The 13,057-nt window shown below is 49.5% G+C and overlaps 1 protein-coding gene across 1 annotated transcript in view; it reads right to left on the reverse strand.

Moving 5' to 3' along the window:
- Positions 1-13,057, reverse strand: part of RTF1 (RTF1 homolog, Paf1/RNA polymerase II complex component) — a 360,077-nt gene that overhangs the window by 25,913 nt on the left and 321,107 nt on the right. Inside the window, exon 17 of the mRNA XM_085627115.1 lies at positions 2,902-3,013. Within this exon, the coding sequence (XP_085483241.1) occupies positions 2,902-3,013 (112 nt within the window). The remainder of the gene's footprint in view (positions 1-2,901; positions 3,014-13,057) is intronic.

Below are 13,057 nucleotides of genomic sequence, written 5' to 3' on the forward strand. Positions count from 1 at the left end.
AGGACCGGTTTCTGGCTATCAGCCGTCATCAGCCAGGATAGCTTGACTCCAGTGGCGTAGTGAGCATGGGTCCCACGTCTGGGAATACCCATCCCACTTAGGGCGAAAAGCGTTACAACAAACAAATGATGGACGGAATGCTGACAATGCAGACATTCTCCCCCAGTCAAGAGATCTGGGTTAAATCCATCGTTCTTTTGCCCACTACACCACCCCAGTTTAGACATGGCCATATGCAAATCAGTCTTGACCCTGTGCCTCATGGGAACAGTCCAGCCCGAACTGCCAAGGCAAGTCTTCCCTGGACCGGAATCAAGCATCCTAGGACCGGTTTCTGGCTATCAGCAGTCATCAGCCAGGATAGCTTGACTCCAGTGGCGTAGTGAGCACGGGTCCCACGTCTGGGAATACCCATCCCACTTAGGGCGAAAAGCGTTACAACAAACAAATGATGGACGGAATGCTGACAATGCAGACATTCTCCCCCAGTCAAGAGATCTGGGTTAAATCCATCGTTCTTTTGCCCACTACACCACCCCAGTTTAGACATGGCCATATGCAAATCAGTCTTGACCCTGTGCCTCATGGGAACAGTCCAGCCCGAACTGCCAAGCCATGTCTTCCCTGGACCGGAATCAAGCATCCTAGGACCGGTTTCTGGCTATCAGCCGTCATCAGCCAGGATAGCTTGACTCCAGTGGCGTAGTGAGCACGGGTCCCACGTCTGGGAATATCCATCCCACTTAGGGCGAAAAGCGTTACAACAAACAAATGGACGGAATGCTGACAATGCAGACATTCTCCCCCAGTCAAGAGATCTGGGTTAAATCCATCGTTCTTTTACCCACTACACCACCCCAGTTTAGACATGGCCATATGCAAATCAGTCTTGACCCTTTGCCTCATGGGAACAGTCCAGCCCGAACTGCCAAGCCATGTCTTCCCTGGACCGGAATCAAGCATCCTAGGACCGGTTTCTGGCTATCAGCCGTCATCAGCCAGGATAGCTTGACTCCAGTGGCGTAGTGAGCACGGGTCCCATGTCTGGGAATACCCATCCCACTTAGGGCGAAAAGCGTTACAACAAACAAATGATGGACGGAATGCTGACAATGCAGACATTCTCCCCCAGTCAAGAGATCTGGGTTAAATCCATAGCCAGAAACCGGTCCTAGGATGCTTGATTCCGGTCCAGGGAAGACATGGCTTGGCAGTTCGGGCTGGACTGTTCCCATGAGGCACAGGGTCAAGACTGATTTGCATATGGCCATGTCTAAACTGGGGTGGTGTAGTGGGCTAAAGAACGATGGATTTAACCCAGATCTCTTGACTGGGGGAGAATGTCTGCATTGTCAGCATTCCGTCCATCATTTGTTTGTTGTAATGCTTTTCGCCCTAAGTGGGATGGGTATTCCCAGACGTGGGACCCGTGCTCACTACGCCACTGGAGTCAAGCTATCCTGGCTGATGACGGCTGATAGCCAGAAACCGGTCCTAGGATGCTTGATTCCGGTCCAGGGAAGACATGGCTTGGCAGTTCGGGCTGGACTGTTCCCATGAGGCACAGGGTCAAGACTGATTTGCATATGGCCATGTCTAAACTGGGGTGGTGTAGTGGGCAAAAGAACGATGGATTTAACCCAGATCTCTTGACTGGGGGAGAATGTCTGCATTGTCAGCATTCCGTCCATCATTTGTTTGTTGTAATACATTGTGAAGTTGTCAGGTGGCGTAGGTCTCGAGGTGTATATGTGTCAACAGCCTCTTCTAGTGAGTCTGTTTCGAGGTCTTGGCACTGTTACTTTCCGCTCTCTGTGTCCCGAAAATTTCCCAGGTCCTACGTATCCTCCTCATAGAGAAACATCTGTGTCTTCTCTTCTAGTGGTTCAGGAGTAGTTGGTGTCTCGAGCTCGCCCTGCTAGTCTTTCTGCCTGAGGCTTCGACACCCTTTTCTTCAACCCGATGGCCCTTTCCTTCTCTCTTATGCCTTTCGACGTCAAAGGCTTCTCTGAGGCTCAATCTCCATAGGTGTCGATCTTTTGGGACCCATGTGGTTTTTCTTTGCATTTCGACTTTCCTTCAGTCACCAAGTGCTTTGACACCAAGGCAGTGTTAGATGGCTTTGAATCCGAAGTCCTCATCTAGGCTCCCGAAGGTTTCTTCTATGTCACCTGTTGTTTTCGATGTTCCCCATCCCTGGGTTTCTTTGTCAGCTGTTTTGCCTAGACTTTGCCAATCTCTTCCACATCAAGGTCAGGTCATTCTGTCTGGGCCACTTCTGCCTCCTCAGCGTGGTCCTCGTCATCACTCGACAGGCAGAGGTCCCGAAGCAATGCGCTGCCTTCATCTCCCAGGTTCTCTGTTGTGTCCATGCCGCTGCATCTCTCTCGCTCTCAAGGTTTTAGGTCTAATGTTGGGTACGCATCAAAACTCCTTGTAACGTGGTCCTCCAGTTGGCAGATGTTACAACCCTGTGACTTTTCGGTGGCATGTGGAGCAGAATCTAAAGGGAGCGTCCTGCATTTCCCTTTGAGGCTTTCTCACCCTTTCCATGCATTCTCCAAGTGCGTGGTCGATGACTTAAGTGGTCTTGCTTTCTCTCCATGCTTCAATGATCCGACGTATCAATGTCCCCACTCAAAAAAATGTATCATATTTCCTGATCACAGCTTTGTGTAGTCCCATAAACTTGAACATGAAAGTGAAACACAACTAGTTAATCTTCTGAGACTAACTCATTTTTAAAGCACTTTTCTGATCCTAAACACCAAAAAATAGAATAGAGCATAGCATCTGACTCTACAACAGGTTCACACTGCGAAACATGATAATAGTTATCTATGAAATCTGAGCTAACAGGTGCTCCCTCCCCATACCACTTGAATAGCAGGTATAACTCACCTGAGCTGGGAACTTGCAAGTCTATTTTTACATCGAAGTCGTGCACTTTAAAAAGGTCCTCTGAGAGGTCACTATTGGATTTAGAATTCAAATCTTTATCCTTGCCTGCACCCTGAAAATAAGAAAAATACTGTCAGTGGATTTGTGAAAATGCCCGACATAAGTCTACCTAGGATAGAAACTAAGGTAAAGGTGACCTTCGCTGTGACTCTTACTCCTAGTCCGTAGGTCCTCCTTATTCAACCTTTCAGTAGTCCTTCACATATTAGCAGGGACAGAAATTACTCTTTAGAGGGGTAGTCATGATATATCTGGGAATAGGACAGTATAAAGACTAAGATTAAAGAAGGCACTTTAAACTTAACTATCCTACACTACAATCCCCTTTGTACCTATTCTTAAACAAGCTCTGGTAATACCAATAGGTGCCTCCTAAGTCAGTGGCAGGATTCATCATACGAGCACACAATAACTCATCTTAGCACTCAGGCACGTATTCATCCACCCACTAACTAATTTTGCATTTATCCATTTGAACAACCACAAGACGCTCACACAAACTCGACGACTAATTCAAAATAAATTAAAAGACTAGAAGTGGAAAAAACAAACATGGGGCCGCCTAAACAAGGCAAGCTGGATTTGCAATAACAAATAACATTAAACACAGTAGCAAGTGGCTGTTTTACAATTGTTTTGTACATGGAGTTTTTGTTTTGATGTCCCAGCATGGCAGTCACAATTAGAACCAATATGTTAGCCATCTTGGAATAGTAAAGCAGTGAAACTATAAACAATACCATTCCATGATGTTGGTCAGAGCTAAAAGCTGTGGCCTTGAAGGATGCAGTGCACTGCATGTGGAAATGAATGGCAAGCTGTGGGAAAGTGCCTCTTTTTTACATGGTCACCCATACCTTTTGTCTGGTATGTGATGTGATTTTGACCGGAAGTGCACTAGGCTCCTACTAACCAAGTCAACAGTGCCAGATCTTTCCCAAAACTGTGCAATGGTACCCCACATGGCAACACCTTTAGCACCCTCTGTAAGTCTCAAGTAAATGGTACCTGGTACCTAGACCCAGAGGTACTGTGCCACCATAAGGGACCCCTCGCCCAAGTCATGCAGACTGCCATTGCAGGCTAAAGTGAAAACACAAGATGACACACAGCCCGTGTGGCATGCCTGCAGACACTGTATGCAGTATAGGAAAGTCGCAGTATAGGTAAGTCACCCCTACAGCAGGCCTTACAGCCCCAAGTCAGGGTGCACTATCCTACATGTGTGGGTATAACCCATAAGCAGATATGCCCATGTGCTGGTCAGTTTAATTTACTGCCAGTGTAAGTGATCAGGGAAGGCATTTTAAAATGTGCTGGACACTGGTACAATGAGTTCCCTAGCTACATTATAACTTCACTGAAATCAAGGATGTATGGTATCAAACATCTCAAATTAATAAACCCACACTGATTCCGGTGTTGGATATATTAATACATGCATCTAGAGGGCATCTCAAGAGGTGCCCCTTGAAAACCTACCAACTACTGGTGTGCTCAAGGACTCGTCTTAGCCATCCTGCCACCATAGACTAGTTTCTGACCCCAAGGTGTGAGAGCCTTTGGTCTCAGGAGGCCAGGAAACAAGCCTGCTTCGGCAGAGGGTGTTTACACCCTCAACCACAGGATGACCTGCAAATTAGCATTCCAAGGCAGGGAGCTACAAAGAGAACACTGCCTTTGGTATGCAAATCTGGCTTCCCTCAGAGGACAGGATGCCCACCCCCTCTGCCCAGGGACCATTTGGCACCTGGACAGGCAGTAAAATTAGTGGTCAGAGAGGCATGTTCATCCTAAGGCTAGTTTAAACCTGAAGGTGGGCTACCTTCAGTGAAAACAACATTTCAGAGACTGCCATCTTTGTGATGGCAAACTTAGGAACTCTGGGACAGGGTTATGCCAACTACCCACAGGAAGTGGTCATAGGGGAGTGTAGTGGTCCCAAGAGTACTGGGGCCTTTGGCAACTACCCCACACACAACAAAATCTAGTATTAACGGGAGCCCCTGGCATCATGAAAATCAGATCCGACCGACCAAACCCATAAAGACCGAGTTGCAAAAAGCAAGAACTGACTTGGCACCAACCCTGCCAGCCTGTCTGCTGTTTCCAACAACTGTGTCAAAGTCGATTCACCATGCAAGCTGCGGTGCCTCCAAAAGCATAGGAGGACTGCCAGCACTTTTGCCAAGACTTAGGAAATCCTGTGGAACAGCGTAGCTGCTCTGATGCACCTTGCAGGTAGATAGACAAGAAGGTATAGTTTACATGTCAGTGTAGTTTTGCAGCTTGAAGAATTTTCTGGATTCACTATGACGTGCATTATTCTGATATCTAGTGGTTGGGTCCAGAATTGTAGTATTTCTTCTCTTTTTTTAGGTCTCGCTTACGCATGCACTGCATAGGAGGCGACCTCTTGGAATCGATCAGCTTTTTTGCCCAAAAACGTGCATGCTTTGCATTGCTCTCGCAAGATAAACGCTGCGTGTCCCTGCTCTCGGCTGCACTTCCCCCACCCCTCCCACTTGTTTATTATTGTAGGCGACCACTCCCCTTCCTTTTAGCGACGCTCGCCGGGGCCGTTGTCTTTAAGCACTTGTTACATTTAGATGGACCAAGGTTGAAAGAGCTTCTTCTCTTAAAATCAGACTATCAGATTCGAGATGACCAGGGAGAATAGACTGATGTTTTTTTCAGCATCCCATGATTGTCTTGTTTTTTAATGCAGATTTCTATAGCGCGAACTCTACCTGAAGGTATTGAAGCGCTTTACATGAGCTCCGGTTACGTTACACAAGGGCACATTCAGGCACGGGGAGATTATGTGATCGGCAGGCAGAGCTGCTCGAGAGGAGCGCTTGAGGCAGGCTGGCACAGTGTTTTTTTTTAATGCAGATTTCTATAGCGCAAACTCTAGCTGACGGTATTGAAGGGCTTTACATGAGCTCCGGTTACGTTACACAAGGTCACATTCAGGCACGGGGAGATTAGGTCATCGGCAGGCAGGGCTGCTCGGGACGAGTGCTTGAGGCAGGCTGGCACGGTGTTTTTTTTTTTTAATTCAGATTTCTATAGCGCAAACTGTGAGAAAGTGCCATCTTTCTTGCATGGTATGCCCCCACTTTTTGCTGAATTGCTGATGTACTTTGACTGAGTGTGCCCTGGGCTCCTGCCAATCAGGTACCCAGGGCCTATGTTCCTTCCCTAAAACTGTATTGAAGCCTACACCCAATTGGCATCTCTGGCCACATGTCAGCCCCTGGTAAATGGTACACTAGGTACCCAGGGCCTTGTGACCAGAGAAGGCCCATAAGGGCTGCAGCACTTATTGTGCCACCCTTTGAGGCCTTGTACCCTGACACACACATACACTGCCCTTGCAGGCTGAGTGTCTCGGTACAGAACAAAACAGAGAGTCGACATGGCACACATCCCTGTGTGCCATGCCCACAACACACACTGCCCTGGCATACATCAGCCACCCCTCTAGCTGGGTGCCCTATGCCAGTGGTGTGGGTACAGGTGCATGAGCCATGTGCCCCTACAGTACCCAGGTCCATTCCTGGGTACTGTAAGTGCAGTGCTGCCATTAAGATTATATGGTGCTAGGAGGTCGTCAACACGAACTCCACAGCACCATGATGACAACATTGAAGACTGAGAAGTTTGGTATCAAACTTCTCAGCACATTAAACCCGCACTGATGCCAGTGTGGGATTTAATGTACAATGCACGACAGAGGGCATCTTAGAGATGCCCCCTGAACCTAACCTACAATCTACGTCTTGTCTGAGGGGCTGCCTAGGCTGCCACACAGCAGACATGTTGTTGGACACCTGGGTAGAGAGCCATCCGCTCTCCTGGGCCTGCAACAATGCACATCCTGGGTGAGGTGCTAGGTCTCCTCCCCCAGGATGGGCAGGGGAAGCTTCAAAGGCATGCCGTCTTTGTGAGCTTCTCCAGGCACTTGCTGTACTCAGCAACTGGCCCCTACCGGTTCTGACCCCAACTCTGGCGGAAAGACTGGTTGGAACCCCCAAGGAAGGTGTGCCAGCCTTTGCCAACCCCTCAGGTGGGGGAGGCGAGGTGAAGCACATCTCTGGGCTCTCGCCAACTTGAAGATGGGAAGCCCTGCCCAATCAGGACTAGGCTAATGCCCCCCTCCCACAGGAGAGTGCAGGATAGGGGGTGTACCTGCCCTTTACCTAGCTGGAACGCCCCTAAATTTGGTATTTAGGGGCACCCTGAACCTTCTTTCCTTAGATCCAGATTCTGAAACAAGAATGAAGAACAAGGAACAAGACCTTCCGTGCAGCTGCTAACAAGAGGAAGACACCAACTGATTTGGCCCCAGCCCTACCAGCCTGTCGACCCTCAAACCTGCTCCTGCTAAACCCCGGCATCTCCAGTGGTCAGCAACCTCAAAAACCCCGGAGGACCTAACTGCCTTGTGACTCTAACTACCTGGGACTCCCACGAGCAGTGGTGCTGCTCAAAGCAAGTAACTGACCCCTGGCATCAGCCAGGAACCGCGAACCCTGCACACACTGCACCCGCCAAGCCTGGCTTGTGCTGGAGTGAACAAAGACCATGAGGACGTCCCCCCGGCGACTGTGACCCCGAATCCAGCACCCAAGGACCCACCTCGACGCTCCCGACGACGCCTGCAGCCTCAGAACCAGGGACCCCTCCAACCGCGACCAGCAGAGGGGTAAGATTTCCTGACACCAAAAGGCATCCCTGCACCCGGCGCCCTGCGGCCACCTGTGCCCAACTCCTGGGTGCCTATCTATCCTCCAACTTCCCAACTTACCTCTCGAAGTGGTGGTCACTCCTGAAGAATCTTCGTCCCAGAGCTTGCAGCCTTTGTTCGTTCTAGAGCTTCTCCACTGCAATCCATTGAGCGCCCGATGGCTCAAAAGCACCCAGCCGCCCGAGTGCCCCTGGCAGTGCAACCTCTACACCTATCTACTTCCCCATTTGCCCTGAGCAAGTGACCAGGAGTCCAGCTCCCACAGCCGCGTGGCCTGTTAGCCAGCAGCCACCAACTGAAGGCCCCCTGCCTCCCATGGGATAACATTGGGCCTAACTCACTCTGCACCCGGCTGCCCTGTGCCGCTGAGGGTGTAACAACTGTACCTACCTGACCCTGGGAGACCCCCGAGTCTATGCCCAGAACCATAACTCTGCCAGTCGAATACTTACCCAAAAGCCGATAGGAATATGCTACTTACCAGTATGCATCTGTTCTTGGCATGTAGAGCGGCAGATCTACACACTTTTGCATAGATTGCCATCTGGTGTTGGGTCCGGATGTTTGCAGTTTGTTTTTCCTCTTGGAAAGTCTTTGGAAGTCACGAGGTCGGTGACTCCTCCCTTCGTCCGTATTGCGCATGGGCTTCGGCTCCATCCTCAGATTGTTTTTCGCCAACAGGGAAAGATGGAGCGTAGTAATAATAGTGAAGAAACCCATGTGTGTTGTATCTAAATAAGATAGACTGGAACAGATACAGGTAGCCGGGGAGGCGGGTGGGCGTGTGCAGATCTGCAGCTCTACATGCCAAGAACAGATGCATACTGGTAAGTAGCATATTCCGTTCGAGGCATATGAGCTGCAGATAACACACTTTTGCATAGACTATATAGCAGTTCCCAACCCTAGCGGCGACCACCGGTATCTGTTGCAGTGGTTTGAAAAAGTGTTTTTAGTACAGCCTGGACCACACTAGCTTGTTGCTTGGTTTGCACATCTACACAGTAAGGTTTAGTGAAAGTGTGCGGTGTGTAGCTGCTTTGCAGATATCATCTAATGGGATGTTCCCTAGAAAAGCCATAGAAGCCCCTATCTTTCGTGTAGAGTGGGCTTTAGGGGGAACAGATAGCGTGCGTTTTGCCTTGTGGTAGCAAATCTGTATGCATTTTACAATCCACCTAGCTATCCCTGATTTAGAGATGGGGTTGCCTTTATGTGGTGGAAAGAAAGAGACAAACAGTTGTTTTGTCTTTCTGAAAGGTTGTGTTCTCTGGATATAGTAAAGTAAGGCCCTTTTAACATCCAGTGTGTGTAGAGCCCTTTCTGCAACAGTTTGAGGTTGTGAGAAAAAAACTGTAATTCTACCGATTGGTTTAGATGAAAGGGGGAAATGACTTTGGGTAGGAATTTTGGGTTTTTACGGAGGACAACCTTGCTTGGGTGCATTTGGAGAAAAGGTTCTTGTATAGTAAGTGCTTGTATCTCACTGACCCTTCTAAGGGAAGTGATGGCTACAAGGAAAAAGCTGTTTTCCATGTGGGGAAATTGCAGTTCACATTTATGCAAAGGTTCGAAAGGCGGTCCCATTAGCCTTGTGAGAACTATATTTAAGTTCCACACAGGTGAGGGTGGTACTCTGGGGGGGAATTATTCGTTTGAGGCCTTCCATGAAGGCTTTAATGGCAGGCACTCTGAAAAGTGATAGGTGCTGTCTGTTTTGTAGGTAAGCGGCAATTGCTGCGAGGTGTAGCCGAATGGATGTATATGCTAGGTTACACCTTTGTAGATGGAGTAAGTAGCATATGATGTGCTGTATAGATACGTCTAGAGGGTTTGATTGTGTTATGGCAATAGACAACAAATCTTTTCCACTTTGCAGCGTAGCAGGCTCTAGTAGTAGGGCGTCTAGCTTCTCTGATGACATTCATACAGTCAGGGGGAAGGTTAAGGTATCCGAATTCTAGGATCTCAGGAGCCAGATCGCAAGGTTGAGCTGAGCTGGGTGCGGGTGTCTGATCTCTCCATGGTTCTGGGTTAGGAGGCATGGTGAGAGGTGTAACTTTTGGTGTGGCACTACCGAGAGTTCCAGCAGCGTGGTGTACCACAGTTGACTGGCCCATGTTGGAGCTACTAGAATCAGTGTGAGGGAGTGCTGTTGTAGCTTTCGCACCACTAATGGAATTAGTGGGAGAGGTGGAAAAGCGTACGCAAATTTGTCTGATCAGTTCATCCATATCGCATTGCCTTTGGACAATGGGTGTGGATATCTGGTGGCGAAGCTTGGGCATTTTTTGCTTTCGTGGGTGGCGAAGAGGTCTATCTGCGGATGCCCCCACATTTGAAAGAACGGGTGAAGAACCTGCGGGTGAAGTTCCCACTCGTGGATCTGCTGCGCCTGTCTGCTGAGCAGATCGGCCATGGTGTTTTGGACTCCTGGGACATGTTGGGCTAGGAGAAAGATTTTGTGTGGAATTGCCCATCTCCATATGCTCTGTGCTAGTTGAAAGAGCTGTGGAGAGTGTGTGCCGCCTTGTTTTTGAATGTAGTACATGGCTGTCATGTTGTCTGTGCGAATAAGGACTGCCTTGCCTAAGATCTGTGTCTGAAAGGATTTCAGGGCTAGAAGATTGCCAGTAACTCCAGATGGTTGATGTGGAGTAACTTTTGTTGCGGCGTCCATGTGCCCTGCACTGTGAGGTGTAGTAGATGAGCTCCCCAACCGGAGAGCGATGCGTCTTGTTAGGATTATTTGTGGAACCGGGTCCAGGAACGGTCGACCTCTGGAAAGATTTGTGGTGTTCCACCACTGCAGAGAGCGATGGGTGCGACCGTCTACCAACACCAGATCTGTCAGTTGCCCCTGGGCCTGGTTCCATTGGCGCGCTAAGCACGCTTGGAGTGGACGCATCTGGAGTCTTGCATGAGGCACTATGAAAATGCAAGAGGCCATCATCCCTATCAGTTGCATAAACACTCTTGCTGGGAGAGAGTGTTGAGGTATGAATCTTTGATGCAAAGCCTGAATGCTTGCAATCCTGGCAGGATTGGGTTGGCTATAGCTTTTGAGGTGTCTATGGTGGCACCAAGGTATTGCTTTGTGTGGGATGGTATCAGCTGGGACTTTTGGTGGTTCACTGTGAAACCTAGCTGGTGAAGTAGTTAGATTGTAGTGGCGGTGTGATGTACACATTGGTTGTAGGACGCGGCTTTTATTAGCCAGTCGTCCAAATATGGGAAGACGTGAATGTGCTGTCTTCTGAGGTGTGCCGCCACTACCGCTAGGCACTTGGTGAATACCCTTGGTGCTGTTGTGACCCCGAATGGGAGCACCTTGAACTGGTAGTGTTGCCCGTCCACCACAAATCTGAGGTACTTTCTGTGAGCATGGTGTACCGGAATGTGAAAGTATGCGTCTTTCAAGTCCAGTGTGGTGAGAAAGTCGTTCTGGGAGAGGAGCGGAAGTACCTGCTGAAGTGTTACCATGTGAAAATGGTCCGAATGTATGTATGTGTTCAGAGGCCGGAGATCTAAGATAGGTCGCAGAGTCTCGTCTCTTTTTGGTATCAGAAAATATAGGGAGTAGACCCCTAAATTTTGTTGACTGGCGGGGACTTGTTTTATCGCCTGTTTTTGTAGGAGGGAGATTACCTCCTGTTTTAGTAACGTGGAATGTTCTTGTGACATTGGGCGTTGCCTGGGTGGAATGTTTGGGGGGGTAGATGTCAATTCTAGGCAGTACCCTGAACGAATAATTTGGGTCACCCATCTGTCTGAGGTGATGGTCTCCCAGACGTAAAGGAAATTTTGTAGCCTGCCCCCGACCGGAGTGGGATGGTCTGGAGGGAGCAGGGGGAAGTCATTGGGTAGGCGGTGTGGCAGAGCGGGCGGTATTTGTTTTGCCTCTGCCTCTGCCTTTATTGTTATTGCCTCTATATCCGCCTCTTTGATAACCCCTTGTGAAGGTGGCTTGAGCAGGGGATTAGTAGGACGTGGACGCGCTATCTGAGGAGTAGCCTCTGGCCGTGCCCCGAAAGGAAGAGTGGCGAAAGGAGCGCCTAGGAGGGTGTGACTGCAAGGCTCCCATAGATTTCGTCGGATCTGTGTCCTTCTTCATCTTCGAGGGCCTCATCTACCGTTGGGCCGAATAGATGTTCTTGATCAAATGGATGATTTAATATGGAGGCCTGTACCTCAGGTTTAAAACCTGAAACTCTCAGCCAAGCATGGCGACGGAGGAGGACGCTAGTGTTAATGGCCCTGGAGGCTGTGTCTGCTGCGTCTAAGGCACAGCGTATAGAGGTGTTAGTTATGGTCTTACCCTCTTGAATTAATTCATTGGCCCTATTTTTGTATTTTTCAGGGAGATGGTGCATGATGGTTTCTAGTTCATCATAATGCGCTCTGTCGTATCTGGCCAATAGCGCTTGAGTGTTGGCGATACGCCATATATTGGCTGCCTGTGACGCAGTGCGCTTTCCTGACGCGTCCAGTAGCTTTGACTCTTTGTCAGGTGGTGGTGCTTCGCCTGACGCCTGGGAGTTTGACCTTTTCCGTGCAGTGGAGGGAATCCAGTGGCGCTGGCCCTTTGATATAGGCAGGATCTGTGGGGGCAGCTTTATACTTTCTCTCTATGCGTGGGTTAATGACCCTAGCCCTGACTGGGTCTTTAAAAACCTCTGGCGCATGTTTTATTACCCCCTTGAGCATAGGTAGTATGGAAGTAGACCTATGTGCGGTATCAAAGGTGTCGAGAAGGAAATCTTCCTCTACCGGGTCAGTGTGTAGCTCTACCCCGTGATAATGTGCCGCCCTCTGAAGTAGGTGGTGAAAACCTAATGAGTCCTCTGGTGGAGATGGCCTGGATGGATAAAGGTCATCTTGTGGGACATCTGGAAGGTCTGGATTATTATAATTGTCCCATGGGTCTGGGGATCCTGTAGGGGTGGGGCCTTGTGGCACATCCCCTGGATCGTAGTATGGGTCCCCCTGATCATCATGGTCTGGAGACGGGGTCGGAGAGCGATGAGGCAGGGGTGGAGAAGGCGGAGGTGGAGAGGGTGGAGGAGGTGGGGAAGGCACTCTGAAAGGGGAGTTAGCACAGTCTTTTGCAAGGGATCCGGTGTAAACAGTTCCTGAGACAATGTTTGTTCCGTCGGCGCCGAAAATTTTTTAGGCTTATCCGTGCCATGCTTTTTTGGAACCTCCGGTTTTTTGGTCGGCGCAGAGGTAGGCTTCGGCGCGGGAGTGTCGGTGCCGAGGGCCTTATGGTGTTTGGTCGGTACCGAAAGGCTGGGTTTCGACAGAGGGATTTGGTGCGGAGCTCGGTGTCGAGGTGGAGGACGG

The sequence above is a fragment of the Triturus cristatus genome, chromosome 9, assembly GCF_964204655.1.
Source record: "Triturus cristatus chromosome 9, aTriCri1.1, whole genome shotgun sequence".
In the NCBI taxonomy this organism is placed as follows: domain Eukaryota; kingdom Metazoa; phylum Chordata; class Amphibia; order Caudata; family Salamandridae; genus Triturus; species Triturus cristatus.